The sequence below is a fragment of the Ambystoma mexicanum genome, chromosome 9 (genome assembly GCF_040938575.1).
Source record: "Ambystoma mexicanum isolate Mex_15411 chromosome 9, UKY_AmexF1_1, whole genome shotgun sequence".
In the NCBI taxonomy this organism is placed as follows: domain Eukaryota; kingdom Metazoa; phylum Chordata; class Amphibia; order Caudata; family Ambystomatidae; genus Ambystoma; species Ambystoma mexicanum.
In genome coordinates, this window is record NC_090931.1 from 1467513990 (window position 1) to 1467536232 (window position 22243).

Sequence of the window (22243 nt, forward strand, 5' to 3'; positions counted from 1 at the left end):
GCCAATGTATCACCTTTCTACTGTTTAAATATTCTAACTAAATGATTGAACAATGTCCAGCAGCTTACATATAACTTGCTCGCTGGACTAAGAGATCGAATCCCCTTTGTTTATTCAGAAAAACAATTCTTTCTCCTTGGATTGGAGTTGTGCTTCTTAATCTTTTATAATGCTTCCAATAGTGTGTTGATGATGCCTGCAGTGGTCTGCTCCACACGAGAAAGATGATACATTGGCCCTGAAGAAGACCTGTGTTCTGTAAGGTCGAAACACGTGTTGGCAGGAGCATATTAATCACCAGTTGAAATTAAATTTGAACGTGAAGAATCTGTTGAAAACTCATTTGCGAAAAATTGGAAAGAATACTGATACCTATGATAAAATTGTATATTAAGTAGAGGATTGATCAATGGTCTATGTGCAGCGGTTGAACCAATACCTTGTCTGTTGTTATACCACTTGTTAGGCTCATCAGGGAATCTAGGTCTACATTGGCAAAATTCTGCAGCAATGATGTTCTTGGGTTGAACATTTGAGCAATATTTTGTGTGGTTGCTCATCAGAGTAGCAGTCCCCCAGCCCTCAGTTTTGAGGGGGAAGGTTTTGTCTTATATCTTTACATGGTGGTGCCTCTAAAAGGCATATATTCCTGAGGCAGAGTCAGTACTGTGTGGCAAGTATAAAAGAGTCAGCCATTTTTGGATTCTGTGCTCCGACCTGACGGTTACACACGGATCTATGCAAGAGGCACATTTGTTTACTTATCAATCATAGCCGCTTTATTGAGATGTGTTTGGATGCATAGGTTGTCGGGGCGTATCCCCAGTGTTTAGTATCCAGAGATGCTTAAGTGTACCTTGTGCTCGCTCAGAGTTTAAATGTCCCACAAGGGCTCAGCCTTTTCACACAGATGATCTAGATTGTCTGCAGCTGGTTCTTGCTGTGGCCCTTGTTAGGTTACCCCTTGGGTGTCCTTGTTGAGTTCCCCCCGATTTCAATAGCGCTCACAACCTGTAAACTGGGCATTAAGGATGGGGTTTTGCCCATGTGTTAGTGGGGAATTGTGGGTGCCACGTTTGAGACCAAAAGTTCCATGCTGTCCCTCTCGCAAGAGGAGTGAGTGTTTTTGGTTTTCCCTACCTAGGTTGTCCTGCTTTTTCCAGAGGATATTTCAACTGAGGCCCCATCAGCAAATACAGCTGTGCTCTCTTAGGTACCCTAAATCCTCTTAGGACCCTGTTTTCTCTAGCTAGAGGTGTTTTCGCCACTGGTTGGTGGCAGCCTTTGTATGATTCTGGTGGGGTACAGCCTGATGGCTGCTGTTAGGTGTGCACTGTAGGGGGTCAGAAATGGGAGGCAGACAACGTTGTAAAGATTTCTCAACAAATGCTATTTTATTAAATCACAAGGTTGGATAAACGCCTCACTATCCCTACCCAGACAAGGATTTCCCTGCCTAAAATAAACTAAAGGAAACACTCTAAAAAAGGATGTCAGTCCCTCACACTTATACATATAATAAAGAAACAAGGATATGCATGGCAGTTCAAAACATTAATGATTGAATTTGTAATATAACCACACTCTCTCCTGATAACTTGGGCAAATTCCCCTTCTCCAGATTTAAGTTGGAGATTTAACTGCTTGACAGTTCAAGAGAAAAAAAAAAAGGAAATCCTGGTTTGCAACAAAGTTCCAACACACTTCTATGCAACTTCAACTTATCAATAGAAAGTTCCATCATAGTTCTTTTGCAACTGCAACTCGTCAATAGAAAGTTCCAATACTCCAGTCATTCAACAAAGACCATAGAAGGCTCTTCCTCTTCCTTGAACAAGTATGTGATTTATTCTCCTAGGGAAAAGGAACTTTTCGCAGTTCATCAATAGCAACAATAATTGTCTTAGTCAGGATGAATGGCCACAACCGATAAGTTGTACAGAAATACAACTTCTTTGTAACAGCTTTATACCGTTCTTCTTTCAGCACCACAAACAATATAAATAGTTATTTGTCAAGACCACTTTGTAGAATTTCTTCAACTTCCACCTGGTTTACTCCCATGCCAGGCCTCTCTTCTCCACAGATTTGCTGCCCGGGTATACTCTCCTGCCCGAACATCGTTTCACACCAACACGTGCTTTTGTGGTCAAAATCAACTGACAAATGATTCAAAACAATGTCATAGTATTCAACAATTTGCAGCTTCAGAATTTTTGACAACCCTTCAGGGACAACAAGATTTGCATTGGTGCTCTTTAATACTCTCCTGTAAATAATGCTCCTCTCCCTCTGAATATCTTTACACAAGGCAGCTTTTCTGACACTTTTGTTTCCCCACTGCTCCGTTAACCAAATACTGACTAGCATAGAGTCTTATTCTGCTTCTCCCTTGACTTTGGCAGTGTGAGTTTACACCAGCTTTTATCATATGTTGTGCAAAGTATGGCCAACAGGTTTCACAACTTTGGGACCTTTCCTTAACCCCTATTTGCCATTGGCAATATCTGCTGGATAGTATTTGCCTTGATCTTGGTGTCTCTCGACTTGGGCAATGCTTGTTGTAAGTCTTGACTCTTAACGATATTGCACCATTGGGTTTCTGGGTTTTATACAGACTCACAAGTTTAAAGTTACAGTCATTTGGTTTTGTTATATATGGGCTTCGCTGCTTTTCAACAGTTTGGTATTCAGAAATGCTTTGAGACCCACTTTCACTCATACGCGAGGTATTCAAAAGTACTTCCAAAACGACTTTCATACACGAGTGCTGCTCACCTGCTGAATGCCTGCCTTCAACACGCGAACGGGTGCAGAGCTCTCCAGGGTCACTGCTTGTTTGTGAACTCACCGGGTAAGGCGTGCAAAGGACCTCTGCTTCTGTGGCTCCTCGCGACTCGACAGACTGCTTCTTTTAGTCCGCCTTTGCCCGCGCCTCCTGCTACCAGAGCTCCCTTTGCTCCTGAGGCTCCCTGGTGCAATACAGCCATCAGAGATATCCTTGAGGCCCTCGGTTGCATGCCAGCGTCCGGAGATAGCCTTCTGGGAAGGAAAGCTTCCTTCGCTTTTGCTTTCCGCTGCGCAGCCTCTGCAGGACAGATCTCCAGAGGGCAAGCTTCCCCCTTGCATGCTTCCCGCTGCAAAATTTCTGCACTTCAGATTTCGGGAGGCACAGACAATCTCAGGACCGGCAGCTGATATCTGCCAAACAGTGGTCCCAGCGTCTTCTCTCTCCTCCAGCTTCTGCCTGGGCTGCCTGCACTTGATTTACAAGTTTCCGGGATTTTGGAAGGATTTGTATTTCTCCCCGGGTCTAGGAGTTTGTGATTGTTTTCACCCCCATTATATGTGTATTTTTTCAGAACAAAACAAGCCATTACATATTTTGACATTGAGGAAACATCCTTCCTAAGGGAAAAAAAATACTGTGTCTCATCCCACAGAGTCCCCTCGTTTCCCTGGGTCTTTTCTCCTCCCAGGTGATCCTCCCGCAGGACACCACGCCAAGGTCAGGATCAGAAAGTGTCTGCATTTACCTGGCTGTTAGGGAGCATTCTCATTTCTGTGCTAATTCCCTTCAACCTTTTGAGACCCCCACAGTGCCTTAAGTGGCACTACAAATCGAGCCAGGGCTCATCGAGGGGGCGTGGCCTAACAGCGGGGGTCCTGCTGGGCCGTGAGGCCACGCCCCATTGACAAGCCTCGGCTCAATGGGCTACTGGCACCCCTGCCAGGCAGCCTTTTGTAGAGATCAGCACCCTCTCCCCATGTGGGAGAGGGTGCTGATCTCTGCATTTATTTTCTATAGGCTTGCCTAGCAGGGGACAGCACCTCGCCTATTCAGCCTTAATGGTGGCGCTGCCCTTCGCCAGCTGGGGAGGGGCAGCGTCACCATCAAGGCTGAAAGGGTGAGGCCACTGGAAGCAGAGGCCTTTTTACCTAAATACTGAAACTCCCGCGAATCCGCGGGCGCTTCAGTATTAAGAAAGCAAAGTCTCTGCTTCCAGCGGCCTCACGTTTTCTCCATAATGGTGGCGCCGGCCCACAGGCATCCCTTGATTAAAGGGATGCCTCGCAGGTGCGGCGCCACCATTATGGCTGAAAGGCATTTTTTTCTGAAGCCTGAAGTTCTCGCACACGAGCGAGAGCTTCAGGCTGTAGAAAAAAAGCCTTTTCATGTATTGGCTGGGGCTGCCAGGGGAGATTAGTGGGCCCCGGCAGTGCCCCGCCTCAAAACGAAATTTCGGAGCCTGCCGGGGCCCAGCCCCAGCAGGCCCCGGCCCACTTAAAGCCCTGGACCCCCAGCTCTTTTGCTGGACTTTAGGACTTTTTCCTTTTCACCCTCAAGTGAGTGAGCCCTTTTTCTCACTCTCTCATGTGTTTTGACCTGGTTTGGATTATGTGTTTCCTTTGTTTTTCAGTCTGACAAGCTCAATAGGCATCTACTTTTTGTATGCTGATACACAACACCTTCAATGCAGTGTCACAGAGAAATCCTTTAGATTTTTCATAAGGTTTAAATACCTTCTCTTGTGTGAACTTCTCAAGAATAGTTAAGTGAAATTGACTTTCCTTTCCTTTTCCCTTTTGTAGGTCCAGCACGCACCGTTTTATGTGGAGTGCTGGGGGGTTACCTAGTAGCCCCTTATCCTACTCTCTCGTGTAACATTTTGTATGTTACCCTCACTAATTTAAATGGCTGGTGGCAGTGTTTTAATTTTCCTACCATTGTGCTTTTCTACCACAGGCTGAATCCTCAGGTGCAGTACAGCACCCATGGGTTGGCTGGCCCGAGTCTTCTTTTTTCACCATTTTCTGTTTGTGAGGTCTTTCTTGGGTTTTACTCTGTGCGTCAAAGCCGAGTTGAGCCCTTTGTTCGTTTTGCCATTGGCGGGCTTCAGTACTGAAACCCGCCTCTGGCTCCAGTGTGTCTGGGATGACAGGATGTGATGGAGGATCCCGAAACTCGCCTGTCCTTTGTCTTTAGGAATGCCTGAATGCAACCGGTCCTGATTGGCTGGCTGTCCTTTCAGGACAGCCACCCTGCTGTGTGAATAACAGCCTAGGCTGTGCATCAATGGGAGAAACCTGCTTAAAAGGCGAGGGTTTTGCGACTAGAGGCAGAGTCGACCACTGGGTACAACACCCGAAAAAGAAACCGTGAACGGAGCTTGCTGCCTTCTCCTGGACCTTTGAATTGCCTGGTGAAGCCCTGCTGCGGTGCTGAAACTCTTTTTTCTGATCAACAAGAGAAGCTCCGGAACGGACGACTTCTTCACCTTGGGTTAGTGGGACCAACTAACCCCGAGACGAACTCCACTGGACCATCTCCCCGATTGGCTGTACTTCTTCCCTGCTGCAAGAAATCCGTATTCGAGTGAAACATCTGTAGTCCGGCTAGAAGCTCCACGAGTCTCCTAAGGACCCTCCAGAAGCAGGACGGCCAGAGCTCGAGTCCCCTCAACAGAGTGCAGGTCCCAGGGAGTGAAGGAAGCCCAACCGATATCCGAGATCCGCGGTGGTGCTGTTTATAGAGCGCTGAAACCGCAAAGTGGCGCTGATCCGAAAAGAGGCCGTAGCTGCAGACGACCTCCGAATTGCCGCCACAGGAGCCCTCCAGACGTCCTCCTTATTGTCCCCACGACTGAGACTCATGAACCCAGGGTCTGCACTGCTGCAACAGGACAGAATCCAGCTGGACCACTCTTCTTCAAACCAGAGTTACTGTTTAGACTTGGGGTACTTACCTCAGTGTCTTTGAGCTGTGCTTTTCTCAGTTGAGACTTGCATTGGCTTACCCTTAGAGTTGTTCCAACTCTGCTTTTCACAGACGTAACAGCTTGAGACCTTACAAGTGATTTCTACAAACCCTCTAACTTTGCAAGACTTTTATTACCCAAGAAGTGCCTCAGCTCCAAAGACTATGCTCCAATTGACTTTGGCTGTCCTGGCTCCCTGCAGACTCTTCTAGTCCATTGACTTTGATATTTCTTTCCCTCATAGGTGGTAACCTGTTTTAAACTATTATTGCTGAGAAAGGCTTGTCTAGACCTCATTGGAAGATGTAAGTTTACTCACATGTCCTGAGAACCTGTTTAACCTTTTTCCTTCCTTTTACTTTTCCGTTCTGCAACCTCAGAATCTGCAAAGTATAACTAGTGATATATAAATGCCATTACTGTCCTTGTGAATTAAATCACCCCGCGGGTGTAGGAAGTGTGTAATAAGCATTTCGAGGGGATTGGGTCCTCCGACGTATTCCATATCTATGACCATAATCACCACAGCTGTGCTGCTTCGGAAAATCTTTCAGCGTCTGCGTCCTGCGTCGATGACGTCGATACGCTGTCCTCGAGGGCCTCCGTCGAGCCGACGTCACCGGATGTTATAAGTAGGACGCACGACACCCGTAGCCTCAGTTCAGTTTTTTTCGCGAACGCCTCGACTCTTCTGAGTTCTGTTCTTTCGATTCCTCGAACCTGTTCGTTTGTGAAGTATCGTATGATGTCTTCGTCTTCTTCTGCCCCGCGGCCGGGTTTTAAGAAGTGTCGGGACTGCATGTCCAAGATGTCGTTAACGGATTCGCACAACGCTTGCCTCTGGTGCCTCGGTGAGGACCACGATACGGACTGTGTGGACTGCCAGTCGCTTACTTCGAAGGCCTTGCGGGAGCGTAAGGAGAAGCTTTCTGTAGGTAAGGTGACCAAGGCTCGTAAGTCGAGGTCCTCTGGGCTTTCGACGGACGATTCGAGGGGCAAATCTCAGCAGCGTCGTCGTCGTCAGTCTGAGAGGTCTCGGTCCCGGAGTAGGTCCCGCCATTCCTCTGCCTCTTCGAGGCACTCACGGAAGCGCCGTCATCGGTCGCCCTCCCGGTCCTCTTCTGAGGACGCCGCCCGTCGGCGGGTTGCTTGTCCCACCAAGCATTCGACTCCTGAGGAATGGGCTTCCTTCCGTAAGGAGATGTTGGCGATTTTTGAATCATTGGGCTCCTGTCCATCCGCGCCTCCGAGAGGGGTCGGCCATCACCGTACTAGAGACACCGCTCGTACGCCTTCGGGCTCGGGTGGTCGGCACGATTCGTTGGAGAGGTCCCGCTCGGACAAGGGGAATCGTTCTAGTCATGCCCGTTCCCGGCCCTCGACGCCCTCGAGACCGCGTGAACCTGTGAAGTCTTCGAAGAAGACATCGACGCCTGCGGCGCCGAGGTCGTCGATGGACTCTCTCGAGGCCCCACCTCTGAGGAAGTCGTCGGCGCCTAGGCTGTCAAGAGACACGCTCGGGGCTCCGCCCTCGAGGCCTGTGTCGAAGCCGTCGATGCTGTCGGTGCCGCGCTCGACGTCGACGCCGATTCCGTCGACACCCTCAACGCCTTTTGAGGCTGTTCTGTCGGAGGTACCCCGTGGCACGGTGGAACCACCCTAGAAAGGCTCTGGCCAAGGCAAAACATTTCTTTCTCCCTTATTCTGTGCCCACTTTCCAGCCTCTGGATTATATTTCTGAGGTGGATGAGGGTTCTGAAGATGGATTGGTTCCTGACACGGTACCAGACGACATTATTTCTGGTCCTAGCCACATTGAGGACCTGCGTCAGTCGCTGCACGACACCAACGGTCTGGACACCTCTCCGGAGACCCATGCCGAGTCCTCGTACCAGCGCCTTATGTCGAGGGTCACGGAATACTTGGGGTGGTCTGCCCCGCCATTGGATTTTGTCCAGGATGACCTGACGGATATCCTCGACCAGGGTCCACCGACTGACCCGATACTGCCTTTCCATATGGCCTTGCATAGAAGGGTGGCAGCGGCTTGGACTGCCCCAGAGAGTCTCCCGGCAGTGAGCAAGTCTTTGCCGTGAAAATACCGTCCAGCACCGTAATACGCAGGTTTGCGTGATTGCGGAAGTCGGGGTTTGCTCCTGATGTGCAAGCCGGGCTCCTCAACATGCCCTTTGATGGTGAACATCTTTTTGGCAGCAAGGGTGACGAGAGCCTTGAGAGGTTGCAGACCTCAAAAGCGGCAGCAAAGTCATTGGGTGCTGCAGATCGCCAACCTCCGCCTTTTCGTCCTAGGGGACAGCAATGGAGGGGAGGTTACTTTCATTATTACTCATCCTTTAGTAAAGCGAGAGGAGCTGCAAGTCAAAGGGGCCACCGTAGGAGTGCCAGAGGTGGAAAACAGGGTACTCGAGGTGCCAAGGCTGCTCGGGCAGTTGCCTTTTTGCCCTCAGGCAATGCCGCAGCCGCTCCAGCTCAGTCATGAGGCCATGTCCCATGGTTCGCCGGTTGGGGGAAGGCTGGCGCAGCATCTTGTAGAATGGCGTGCCATTACTTCAGATGTCTGGGTTCTGGAGATCATAGCCCGTGGCTACTGTCTTCCTTTTTGGCAGAGCCCTAAAGACAATCCACCAGGGAATCTCTCTTTGAAGAGTCCGGTTCTGCTCCTTGCGCAGGAATTACAAGCCCTGCTGGAGAAAGGCGCCATAGAACTGGTGCCTGTAGCGGAGAGGAACAAGGGATGGTATTCCCCTTATTTTTTGATTTCCAAGAAAGACGGGGGATTGAGACCCATCATGGACTTGCGCGGTTTGCACAAACTCCTCAGGAAGGACAAGTTCAAGATGGTTACTCTCTCTCAAGTCCTCCAGGCCCTTCAACTTCAGAACTGGTTGGTGTCTCTCGACCTCAAGGACGCTTACTTTCATGTGCCGATCCATCCCAAGCACAAGAAGTACCTGAGGTTCGCGGTTGGCGACTCGCACTTTCCGTTTCGGGTCCTGCCGTTCGGATTGACCTCCACCCGAGAGTTTTCACCAAGCTCATGGTGGTGGTGGCAGCACATCTCAGGAAAGGGGGGATTAACGTCTACCCCTACCTGGACGATTGGTTGATCAGGGCAAGCTCTCCCGAGCAAGTCCTGGATCAACTGTCTGTCACCTTCCACTCCCTCCACAAGCTGGGCTTCTCCCTCAACTTAAAGAAGTCCCACTTGACACCAACTCAGCAGCTCCAGTACATCGGAGCAGTGCTTGACACTTCCCTGGGGCAGTGTTTTCCTCCCCAGGTGAGGGCTCTTCACATTCAACAGATGGTACACAAGTTTTGACATGCCCAGAGTCTCCCGGCGTTCGAGTTCTTGAGGCTGCTCGGCCTCATGGCATCCTGCATTCTTCTGGAGCCAGAGGCTCGACTGTGGATGAGATCTTTGCAGTGGGCTCTCAAGATGCAGTGGTCACAGTCCTCCGGCAGGATGTCGGACCCCGTTCAGGTGCCGCCCTCGGTCGCCCAGGACCTTCTGTGGTGGGCCGACGAAGGGAATCTGATGAGGGGGGGCTCTGTTTTGGCTGCCCTGGCCGGAGGTGACGATTGTGACGGACGCATCCCTCACGGGATGGGGAGCTCATGCCAACGAGTTGACAGTCAGCGGTCGTTGGTCTCCGTCGGAGTCCGAACTCCATATCAATCTGTTGGAGCTGAGGGCCGTCAGGCTTGCCCTGAAGGCTTTTCTGCCGACTGTGCAAGGAAAGAATGTCCTGATTCTGACGGACAACACAGTGGCCATGCACTACCTCAACAAAAAGGGGGGGGGGGCAGGGTCACTTCCTCTGTGCAGGGAGGCGATGCAGCTCTGGTTCTGGGCCATCCAGCAGGAAATTTCGATCTTGGCATTTCCTCTGGCTGGAGACGAAAACGAGACGGCGGACGCTCTGAGCAGGCAGAGCGCAATCTCTCACGAGTGGGAGCTGGCTCAGGAGATTCTCCTGGAGATCTTCACCCTTTGGGGGGACCCGTCAGGTGGATCTCTTCGCCTCCAGTGTCAACCGGAAGTGCGAAAGGTTCTGCTCGCAGGAATTTCCTCCAATAGGAGCCTTAGGAGAAGCGTTCGTGGTGGAGTGGTCCTTCCCACTGCTGTACGTGTTTCCTCCAGTCCCCGTCATCCCGCAAGTGCTGCAGAGGTCACGGAGGTTCGGTTTCCGGATGATCCTCATTGCGCTGGCATGGGCCAGGAGGACGTGGTACCCGGACCTTCTCGACTTGTCCATCTGCCCTCCACGTCGTCTTCCCTACCGAGACGATCTGCTCTCACGGGAGGGGGGTCAGGTTCTCTATCCAGAGGTCAGGTCCCTCAACCTTCACGCTTGGCTTCTGAAAGGTTGAGGTATAAGGATTGGGAACCTCCCTGAAGACGTGATGCTTTCGGCCAGACGGCCGGCAACAAAGTCCCTGTACCGTTGCCGTTGGAGAAAGTTCTGCGGGTGCAGGGTTAAGAATGTGGACCCTTTTTCATGTGACATTCCTGTCGTTCTGTCTTTTTTGCTTTCTTTGGCCCACAAGGGCCTGCAAGTGGGTACCATTAAAGGTTACCTGGCGGCACTGTCTATCTTTAAGCGCTCGTCTGAGGAGTGTTCTTATTTTAAAATACCTTTAATTTCTCAGTTTCTGAAGGGGCTCACTAATGTGTTCCCTCCGTCGCCTTTCCAGGTGCCCGGTTGGGATCTGAACCTTGTTCTCAAGTTTCTAATGGGTGCTCCATTTGAGCCTTTGCATTCTTGTCCTTTGAGAATGTTAACCCTTAAAACTGTATTTTTAGTTGCGGTCACTTCCGCTCGCAGAGTGAGTGAGTGAGTGAGTTACAGGCACTTTCAGTTAAGCCACCCTTCACTGTGTTTCATAAGGACAGGGTTGTCCTTAGAGTTCGTCCTTCCTTTCTTCCGAAGGTGGTGTCGGAATTTCATTTAAGCCAGAAGGTTGTTCTTCCGGCATTTTATCCTCCTCCACATCCTGGTAAGGAAGAGGAGAGTCTCCATAGGCTGGATCCTAGGAGAGCTTTAAGCTTCTACATTTCACGCATGTCCCGGGTCAGAGTGGACAATCAGCTCTTTATTGGTTACGCTGGAAGGCGTTTGGGACAAGCTGTTACTAAGCAGACTTTGTCTCGATGGATTATCTTGGCAATTTCTGAATGTTACCTCTTGGCGGGTAAGGACCCTCCGGTAGGCTTACGGGCCCATTCTACAAGGGGTATGGCTGCCTCTACTGCCCTGCAGAGGGGTGCTCCTATTCGTAACATCTATGATGCAGCCACCTGGGCTTCGGTCCATACTTTTGTACGTCACTACTCCCTCGATTCTATCCATGGGCAGGATCTGGCCTTTGGCAAGGCGGTCCTTTACGCTGCAATTTGATTGGACATTCTAAATTTGTATTTTCTAAATTATTTTCCCACCTCCTTACGTTGGTACTGCTTTGGGAGTCTGTCAAGATATGGAATACGTTTAAGGACCCAATCCCCTCGAAGAACAAGATACTCTCTTACCTGGTAGCGTTCTTTCGATGGGATGGTCCGACGACGTATTCCATATCGCTCCCTCCCTGCCTACCCCGCTACAGAATTTCTTATGCGATTGCAGCTTACGTTTCCGCAAGACTTTCTGTGGTCATACTTGCAGAAGATTGGTGCCACACGTTCTAGGAAAAAACTACAACTGAGGCTACGGGCGTCGGGCGTCCTACTTATAACATCCGGTGACGTCGGCTCGACGGAGGCCCTCGAGAACAGCGTATCGACGTCATCGACGCAGGACGCAGACGCCGAAAGATTTTCCGAAGCAGCACAGCTGTGGTGATTACTGTCATAGATATGGAATGCGTCGTCGGACCATCCCATCGAAAGAACGTTACCAGGTAAGAGAGTAACTTGTTCATCCAAAGAGTACCCACCAAAATTGTGCTGATTCTGGAAAAGTATATTTGATAGTTACATATCTTGCCCTTTTGAACGAACGCTTATTTAAAAATTGATGTTAAAAAAATAAATAACTATTTATAACTGAAACCTTGAGTGTAAGTGTTACTTGGTTACTTGTATTTGCAAATTTTGTTTCTACAGCTCACATTTACCCCTCTTGAGCCTGGCTGCTCAGTCACACTAACAACCTGTGTAGTCCAGCCCTATACCAAAAGGTGGGTTACCTAATACCAAGTAGACAAGTGTTGTGTAGTCTCACACAGTGTTACTACATCTATTCTTGCCTAACACTGGCCACCTGGGAGGAGACTTTAGGCAGGGATCTAGTGGACCTCCGTGTTTATCCAGTATCAAGTACAATGGCCAGACCTCCTTCCTACTAGAGTGTATGTGGGAAATATGTGTGTCCATATTGGGCCATGTCTACAGCCTGCCTTCAAGAGCAAGGGATTCAGTTGCCAGCACCAGATCTGACCAACTGAGTGAATGTGGTCTGAGGTTCAAACCTGAATTGATTACTAAGTGAAAGGCAGAAAAAGTTGAATGTGGCAGACACAACTGATGGGGTGACCGTCAAAATGGCCGCCAAAGTGTTTGAATGCGAGAAAACCTGTAATTGAGACACAGGCTCCCAACGTAACTCTAATAACCCTTAATGATGAGGGTCTACACCCTTAGTATACTAACCCCCAAGGGCCAAGTCTGAAGCACAATTGAAGCCTCCAACTCCCAGACTGATTAAGGAGTTTTGTCTGAATCTACAACCTTCTAGGACCCCTCCTGATGGAGAACTTCCATGACATTACCACCTTTACCAGACCTCCCGTTACTGGAGAGAGACTGAGAAGTAGTGGTACCTCCCCTTGATCTGATGTGACCAGGCAAGTCGCAAGCTGTCTTGATTCCATGCTCCCAGCATCTTTGCTGACCAGTCTCTGCATGAAACCTACATGGCAAAAGAGAGGCACCGGACACCAAGTGCACAACTCAAACTGCGGTTTCTACAAAAGAAAAAACGAAGCTATAACCCAGAAGAAACTCTAACTTTGGTGCTCTTGATGTACATCTTGTACCTAAACAGCCTCCGCTTGATACTGTCTGCACCTTCTGACATGGGGCTGCTTCAACGAACCTGTCCGCTGCACTGCACCTCCATTCCAGCATTTCTTCATCTTCATCGATTGAGTTAAATCCCTAGTGATTCCACAGTTGTCCTGTGTAAATATCTTCTTAGGCTGAAGTAGAACCAGTGCAGGATCACGAGACAGTCAGAACCACCACCACCAGCCTTCCCTCAGAACATGAACAGACACTGGCAGCAGTTGGAAATTGCCAAAGATACCAAACCGGTAAGCTCCCACCACTCAGCTCACCATCGGACAGGTGCTTGGGTGGTCTAAAAGCAAAGTCCTTTCTGTAGAATGGGCTAGTCTTTAACATAGATTTAATTTATTGGTAGACCGTAACAAATATGGCCAAGACCTAAGAGCGATCCTAAGAACATTTCTGAATTTAAATTTCTTTACATCAGCACCTTGCATACGTTTACAGGAGATCAAATCTGTTTTCCTTATACCCCTGTGTGGTCTGGCGACAAGGAATGAAGAGACTGACCAAGTGGTGCCATAGTGATTGCTATAGACCTTCATTAAATGAAAAACCAAACCGATCTATCCATAACTCTAAGAGGATCTCCCTAAGAAACTCGGGTGCTCGTCAGGAAGTCTGTGTGAGTCAAAACAAAAAAGTACCGTCCCAGTCACAAATGCTCCTACTCTGTCTTTACAATAAAACACCATAAAGTCCAGCTACTGTTTGTAATCAAGGAGAATGGCTCCCTTCTCCTGGTTGCAAAGCACCAAAACGACTCCTGAGTTGTTCAAAACAAATGTTCCACAAACGTTTGGGTTCTCTGTAACCCAACAGAAAATCAAATAGTTACATAAAGTTCTTGTGGGCCTAGGAGAGTGACTCCCTTCTCCTAGCTGGTTCCCCAATGTCTTCCACAGTTCTCAAAAAGGTTTGTAGTTCCATTATGGCGCTTTTCACCATCTCTGGGTTTTGCCCCTCTTGCACCGCCCTCACTGGGACAATGAAGCCGTTCCTGGAGTACCTCTTGACTTTCCATTATCACCCTTTTGTGAAAGCGACCTGGGAACTGTATCACCAAATGCTTTACTGTTCTCTCTATTTCTCTATTTCTTTATAGTTTACAGTCTCATAACTTCCCGGCTACCCGTACGTGTTCCCGTTATCTCTCTATTTCTTTATGGTTTACAGTTTCATAATTTCCCGGCCCCCCGGACTTGTACGTGTTCCCGTTATCTTCTCCTGGGGAACTTCACTGGTTTCGCCAGAGGTCGCAGGTTTCCTATTCCTACATCAACTTCTTCCTTTAGTAGTCCTCCATTTCTCATCTCTCTCCACCTCGAATTGTTGTGAACTGCCTCGGCGTAGCTGTCGGAACCCTCGGTCCCGCCGTGACAGGTTACGTCTCCTCCACGGTCCCTCGCCTTCTCCTAATAATCGCCTACGCGGTTCTCCCGTAGACTGCGGTAGGCAGTCTCAGCACCGTTGTTGGACCACCCCGTCCACCCACAACAGGGCGTGCCACCACCTCTCAGTCTCTGCAGGTTTATCACGCCGGTTCCCAACCGACTCGCAAGACACTTGTCGGGTGTCAAGCTATTCCTGTTCTAAGCCTTGGAGAGGAGCCTCATTGTAGTCTCCCGAAGGCCTGCCTCATATTTCCAGGTTTCACTAAGGCCTCTTTGGTTGCCTGGTTCTCCTGCTGGTCGTATCACAGCTTCCGGCTTGCCAGAACCGCACGGGCCATTGCTGGACTGGTCAGAGGATGACTAAGAACTCCTTCTTCCAACTTCACTCTCCAAAGGATTGAGATCCACTTGGGACTTCCCCAGCTCGGTGTTACAGGTTCCTGAGCTGAGTTGGTGAGACACCAGTCCCTCTGCACAGTAATCCTGATTTTGAGACTCCAGCTCCCAGGCTTGAACCTTTCGGATGGTTGTACCCACACACTGCTCTCTTTCCTCTTTCTCCTTTACTCTTTTGTCCCTTCACAGTCTTTACTATATATAGATTGGACCTCCCCTGCGTAACGTTGTTTGGATTGTCAGGCGCTGTGAAAGCCCTCTTCACGCTTTCTTGTACTGGGTTTGTGCTGTTCATCTCAGACTTTTCTACACTCAATAACTGTGTTGTTTAGTCACTCCTCTTCTTTCCAGTCCATTGTGTTGCATGGTGCCAAGCACGGTTAACAAAAAAGCTAGAATTAGCTAAACGCTCTATCTTAGGCTTCCTAATAGCATTATGAACAACAGACTTAGAAGAAAGGATATGGCAACAGTTTACACTGGCACATTCGGAAGAGCTTTTCATTGTTCTTATAAGCTTCAGGGTCTCAAGCGTGAAAGAGCGATTAGGGTCCATCATGGGACGGGAATTCTTACCCCTATCAGGATCTGGTGTTATTATTGGCCTGTGGGGTTGGGGTGTTACAAGGCCTTGCCCCAGACATGTGTCCTTGTCCCCAGGAGGGAAGTTCCCCTCCATGAGGTCCTGCCGCTTTTTACCACCCCTAGGGGGACTATCGGTTTGCGGCCTCACCACCCTAGCTTCATGGAAGGGGGCTCTCCTTTGGGGAGAAGTGATGAGAGTAGGTGAATCATCACAGTGGACATTCCTTTATTTAGTGAACTGCTGTTATCTTGTGTCCTTGTCCATCACACTCTTAAGAGTTGCCCTTGATAGTGCGACCACTGTACCAGAATGCAAACCAAGGAAAGATTTGGTATTGCCAGTTTGCCTGGTACCCCCACACCTTAAACATAGGGGTGGGCTATTCATCTTGCAATCAAGGCAGTTTGGGATTTTCCTCAGTTTTTGGCATGGCAGGGGCACTTCTTGCAGTTACTAAATATCATTCAGATTATTTTAGGGTGCTGGGGATGATAGTGTGTCCAAAAGTTGCAGAGTAATTCACTGAGCTAAATTCTCAGGTCCCTAGGACTTGAGAGTTTTTGCTAGTGTTTAGGTGAGGAGTGGAGTCAGTGGATAATTCTGTGTAGTGCCCGCTTTAAGTAACACAGGTCTGTGATGCACCATGATCTGCTGTTATCCTTCCATCTGCGCCCCCTTGTGCTGGGGCTGGTTTGCTCTCCGGATAGTTGAGCTGAGTTAAGGGTGCAGAGATTGTTGAATTTTCCCTCAGGTGTAGGACTCCATCCTTCAAAGCTCTGGGGCCATTCTCCTGAATATTAGACCTGCGCACCTGTCGCATGTCAGGTTTTGAGATCTCTCTGGACACGCTCTGGGTTGTTTATGTAGTGAGATATTGCATTCTTGGTGAGGGACTGTTTGTGATGACACCTGCTGCAGTACCTACGCGCCCCGTTAAATTAAAAGGGTTTGTCCATGAGAGTTGAGGTGATGTTAAAGATCTTGCGTCGCACCAGGTTTAGCTACTACGGAGACTTAGAGTCCCTCCACTCCGTTTGTGACAATATATAATGGTTGTGTTGAGCTATCCCTTGATAGTGCGCCGAAAAATAATGGAATGGCAAGTAGTGATGATTAATCAGTGATGATTAATCAATTCCTGTTTATTTTTGTGATGTTAGAGCCTTTGTGGATGACACTGACATACGGAGGACTTCTTTGTATCAGGAGGGATTCATCCCTGTGAACTTCAGCACCTTTATGCATTATGCAGTGACTTATGAGCTATCTATATAGCCTGGATTCGATAAAGGCAGCTCTGCCGAAACACGTGTCATCCACAAAGGCTCTAACATCACAAAAATAAACAGGAATTGATTAATCATCACTACTTGCCATTCCATTATTTTTCGGCGCACTATCAAGGGATAGCTCAACACAACCATTATGTAGTGAGATATTGGCCACATCTGCCTGTCACACATCTGGCTTTGGTCGTTTCCTGCAGTGCACTAAAATGTGTTGGGGCCTGGAACCACCATTTGGGATTCCCTGAGTTATGGCGGGACCTGGGGTCCACACGTGGACATTCCATGTCTCTGCATGCCCTGGCAGCAGAACTATGGGGAAGGTGGACATTTCATGAGAGGTAGTTTGAGATGGACTCGAAGGAGAGAGAAAAGATGCCAATAGACCAAACTCAACGATCATTTGCCTTCTGTGCAGCTCTTGGCAGCTCACATCACCATGGGATGCAGAATGCCATTATTAGATGCTCCAAGTTGCTGTAACTTGGTGAACTTCAAAACTATTGTTAGAGTCCTTTGATGCCGAGAACACTTGCTGCATCACCCTGCCTCTATTTAACTGGAGACTGCTATTGTGTCCCTTGTGTCTTAACTAGTCTCTGAAATCTATCCCCTTCTCTTTTCTAAGGGCAAGCTCACTCTCTACTGCAGATCGTCAGCTGGTCATGCTCAAGAAGGGCTTTGAGCATGATGGAGGAAAGCATCACACTCAACTTTCACACTGCGCAGCTGGCTGGGCAACCCAGTTGGGGACCACACTATCTTCAACATTATCTCACTAAATACTCTCCCTCTAGACCACTTCGTTCCTCTGGCACCAACTCTTTGTGTATAAAACGATTTGCTAAACAGAGGGCAGGGGCTTGCTCACTTTCCTCTGCGGGCTCCCTCCTCTAGAATAGCCTCTCCCTCCCTCTGCGCCTTGAGCAGGATCTTCTCAAATTCCGGAAGCGCCTTAAGACTTTCCTCTTTTCCTTCTCCTTCTCTTCTTCTCTCCTCTGATAGTCCCACAGTTGCTGCGATCAATGTCCTGGGCCCTTGTGCATTCTCAGCTCCTTGACCTCCAATACCAATTCTGCCCAGCTCCCATCTATCCACACCACTTGCATCTGCACACCCTCCGCCCTGGAAGCTCGCACTTATACCTCCCGCGGCCCAGGCCATGTAGCACTCAACATTCCTAGCACTTCGTCTATGGCTCACCCACGAGCCAGGATCCCCCAGCACTTACCCCCTCTTCCCTCTGCACTTGCATGTTCTGAGTACTCACAAGGCATAGTAGGTTCATCACTTCCCTGCTCTGCTCTTAAATATTTTGGTTGTAATGTATTTCCCAACCGTGCTCCCTCCCTGCCCTGTGAGCACTTTGAAACAGTATTTTCTTATTGTATAAGCGCCTAACAAGAAAACAAAAAATATATAAACCTGAGATTCTCAGTATGGAGGTCTAATATGTTACGGTTAACACTTTACCGACTGATAAGCCCTCATACTTTAGGGGTTTGCTTGAGCACAACTGCAATCCATCACACACACATTTACTTTCTAGGTTTTCAGTACTTGGAGGCTGCGCTACTGGCCAACTCTCGTTCTCTGGAATTCCTTGAGTGAGCCTTTCTCCCGTAGAGCTTCTTGCCCTGATCGTTTCTTCACGTGTGCAAGCTATCACAAACTATACCCCTACTTTTCTTCCATCTTAGTATGTTTACAACTCTCTCAAGTCAGTTTAAATTCCTGCTTTCACTTACCACCCCACTACCCCTATAACCCCTTTATTTACTTCTCCATTCCTCTGCATCAAAGGTTTGAAGACCGCTGAAGGGGTACAATTTGCCACCTCCTGGACAAGCCTCAGCATTGTCAGACTACTATGGTAGCGACTGGCACAGTACAAAAACATTATAACATAACGTGTTGCGAATCCTATCCCAGGATGCTCTGGGACCAGAGAGTTTAGTATGTGGTGCAGAATGTGTTAAGGTGGATATCTTTATTGTTGAGTTCCCTTCCTTCAGCACTGTAGTTCTCCAAAGTCATGGTTTCATTAGCCCCTGAAGCAGTTGTTGGCTCACTCCACTCAGGTGTTTCGGTCTTGTCCTGCAGTTCTCTGGAAGTGACTGAACTCAGTGAGCGGATTATGGGAGGCATCAGTTGTTGAGTGTTCTTAGGAATTGGGCTAACTTTCGATAGTGCTCTATATTTCTTGAGCTCAGTGTTTGGAGCATAGGTGGTTCAGACAGTCTCATGTGTTGGGAGCCATGCCATGAGGTCTATTTATGGATCATTGTTTAGGTGTTGGGCCACTTGTCTGTCTTAAAGCGTTATTATGCACTGCTTTGAGTTCATAGTTCTGGTGCACAGGTTATTAACGCTTTCTAGGATGCAGGGTGTCTTGTCTGTTCTTCAGAGTTTAATCTGTGGTCCAGAGGCAGTTGGGCTCCTCACCTGCAATGCTACAATGGCCAATGACCAATTTGTGCTAATTTGTTCTCCTCTTCTCTTTCTAATAGGGCCAGGTCTGGATAAACGGTTTTAACCTTGGACGTTACTGGCCAGCCAAAGGTCCACAGAAGACCCTCTTTGTGCCAGCTACTCTCCTGGAAGCCAGTCGCCCAAATAACATCACCCTGCTTGAGCTAATGGAGGCTCCGGCCAAACGTTGGGCTCTCTTTATCGACCGCCCCATTCTAAACGGAACTGGGACTAAAAGAACAGTTACCATAGTGCTTAACTGAGCAACAATGAGGCATCAGCATGGGGGAAGGAGCTAATAATGCAAGCACTCAATGTCTGCCTGGAAGAATACAGCCACCAAATGCACCTATGATTGGATTTGCCAAGACTTTAGGGGACAGAACTCTAAAATGCAGGTGACTGCACTATCATAGCACGTGCTCCAACATTGCTGCATGAAACATACAATACTGTCACAATTTTTCTTACTGATCGCCCATCATCCTGTACATTGTAGAGGGTCCTCGCTGTGCAACACAAATGCTCCAAAATCTGTGACATAACATTGGGGCAGGCCTCCTAAGATGACATATAGCAGATTGTGGCAGAGGTTTTATGGTGCACTCCAGGAGATCAACTTAGGCCCTTCGGATGAGTGATCGTTCAATGTAAATGAATAACTCTCCCACTGTATGAGCCACTCAGGAGCCACCAAGTGCATGTGGAGGATTAGGAGCAAACTAAGGTTCCGATATCGGATATGGGGCAGGAGCACAGGTGCACCTCCTTTTGATTTTATTTACAGTGCAGTCTGTCTCGGATTCTATGACATCACAGCCCTCCAGTCTAGAGTCAGCCAGGGCCCCCTCGACTGCCAGGGGAGTAGCAGCAGATCTCACTGGATGGTTATAGAGGTTTCTTGCATCATTTCTAGATCAGGCGGTTGTGGTTGAGCCACTTCCAGTCAAATCCATGAGAATAGGTGGGTACGTACCTGGAATGCTGGGAGGGGGCGGGCGGAGAATGCTGTTAATGTGTACAAGGATAATGTAATCTCACCAGATCCTCCTCTGAATGTTTGTGTATGCACCCTGCTCTGCTACTGTACACAACAGTGAAGTTGCTTGCTCAGGATTACAGTGCAGCCCCTTTATGCCCTCCGGTCCTGGACGCTGGGTGATTCCACGACTTCTCGGACAATGGAAATCGTTGGCTGAACATTAGAACACAGTTGCATTCTTTTCTTCGACACAACACTGCCCATTAGGCTGGTTACCTACTCGTTGCGTGATCGTGATCAAAATTGTGTCAATAATTATCTCTTTGTGCCATTTATGCTGTTTTGTATTAGAACATTGCTATGACTAATTCCGAAGCAGTTCAATAAAGGTTTAATTAAAAACTGTTTTTCCATGACTGTATTGCAACTGATGGGCAGAGTAGGGTGTGTCAGGATACTCTCAAATGTTTTATTGCTTGCACACAGTTAATTACAAAAGTGGGGTACCTGTTGATTCCCCTTTTGCGTCGATTGTGGCTTTTCTTGACCAAGCCTTTTCTTCTCGTCTGAGTTTAGAAGAGATCCCTCTGTCTTTTTTCCCTGGGGATTCAAACGTTAAGCTTGTTTCTTCTCATCTCTCTACTTTTTAAAAACCAGGACACACTGGGGCAAAACCACAGCCCCATGGTTTCTATTGGAGTCTTTCCTGTGAGCTTGGAGAAGAAGACAATCAGTGACTAATGTGCCTCTTTGCAGTTAACCTGCAGAGTTTCTCTGTTTTACATAGAATAAAATAATTCCAGAACGTCATCCCCAGTATTGGGTCTTTTATAAGTTCACATAATTTGAATATTCCCATCTCTTAGGCTGGGATCCCTTGAAACTTTGCAAACTATACTGTTACAACAAAATATGTTTAAATACGTTTTATGCATGCAAATAGGTTTATGAACTCATGCCAGCCTATCCACCTCCAATCACAGGGTCACCTGAGGTCCCAACTAACAGATCCTTGTTCATCCCTTAGCAAGAGGCACCACTACACAGCGCTTCTTCTCAGTCCATTTTCTTCAGAATATTGCTATTTTTAGGACACTTAATTTTTGTTGAATGCTCTGCAGACACCTTTAAATGCCGGAACAGAGTCTTTTGTCTCAGTCAGGGAAACCACCAATATGAAAATTGTATTTAGTGTCTTTGCCTGCGTGATGCAGATGCCTGTTACCTTTGTCACGTTGTTCTCCTGTTAAGAACCATATAGGGAAAAAGGAGTGTGTTGGCTGTTTTACATAATCCCAAAGGTGAAAAAAAGGGTAATAAAATACTAACAAATAAATTAATGGTGAAGCGGGCAAAGGTCCAAGGAAAAGCAACCTTTCTGGAGGAAACCTTCGAAATCTGATCATCTATGGTCACTGAAATTAACAGCTGTTTAGAACCCGCCAACAGCAGATCTGACATCAGTTATGAGGAGGACGTTGTTGCCAAGGACATGGAGAGAGGGATACTGGTCTCGGGAACGCATTGGCATCTATGGAGCCCCCAAATCTGAGAAACCCATCACCAGTGGTAGCATTGATGCCAAGATCCCCATGCTGAATTGTATGCATCCATACTTTATTTAATTTGAAAGCTGCTGCTTCTACAGACATCAGTGAGGTAGAGATCATGGTGTTGATAGTTATGACAGAATGCCATCTGTGTGGGCAAACTAGCCTGGACCTTTTTGATTGTTAATTGAAAATGACACTAGTAATTCTGCAGCTGAAAGGGACCTCTGCTAATCAGACTTACTTTCATAATGCTCCATGCTGAAAAGTGTAGTGCAAACATGTAACTGCTGAGTCTGTGCAAGATCCTGAGTTGCCTGAATTCGCAGGAGCTGCTGAACCCCACAAACTCTCACTGATGTTGAATTTACAGGTGAATGAGAACAGTTGTCCTCTCAACACCCCTCGGGAAAGGGGAATGGGACAAAATAAAAAAGGAACCCAGGATTTTCTTTTTTCTCTTAGCTTGAGACCTACAGGTAAGTAGAGGGGAACATGATGAATAAACAAAACAGTTACTTCTCTTGTGCTATTTTAACCCTCTCCTTATTTTCTTTTACATGTGTTACACCTCGAAACATCTACAGGAGTAATATCTCATCAGAATTATAATTCCTGCAATCTGACACTGTCTCTTATGATTCCCGATATTGTCCAAGAAAAATACGTCCTGCAACACCTCTTTGCTTTCAATTAGTTCATGTCAACTTGTTAACTATGTGCAACAT

At 48.0% G+C, this 22243-nt stretch overlaps 1 protein-coding gene across 1 annotated transcript in view; it reads left to right on the top strand.

Annotated features, from left to right (window-relative positions):
• The window catches only part of LOC138489231 (beta-galactosidase-like), a 797092-nt gene extending 776725 nt beyond the window's left edge, over window positions 1-20367 (top strand). Inside the window, exon 17 of the mRNA XM_069616908.1 lies at window positions 19022-20367. Within this exon, the coding sequence (XP_069473009.1) occupies window positions 19022-19246 (225 nt within the window). The 3' untranslated portion in view covers window positions 19247-20367. The remainder of the gene's footprint in view (window positions 1-19021) is intronic.
• Window positions 20368-22243: the final 1876 nt, after the last annotated feature.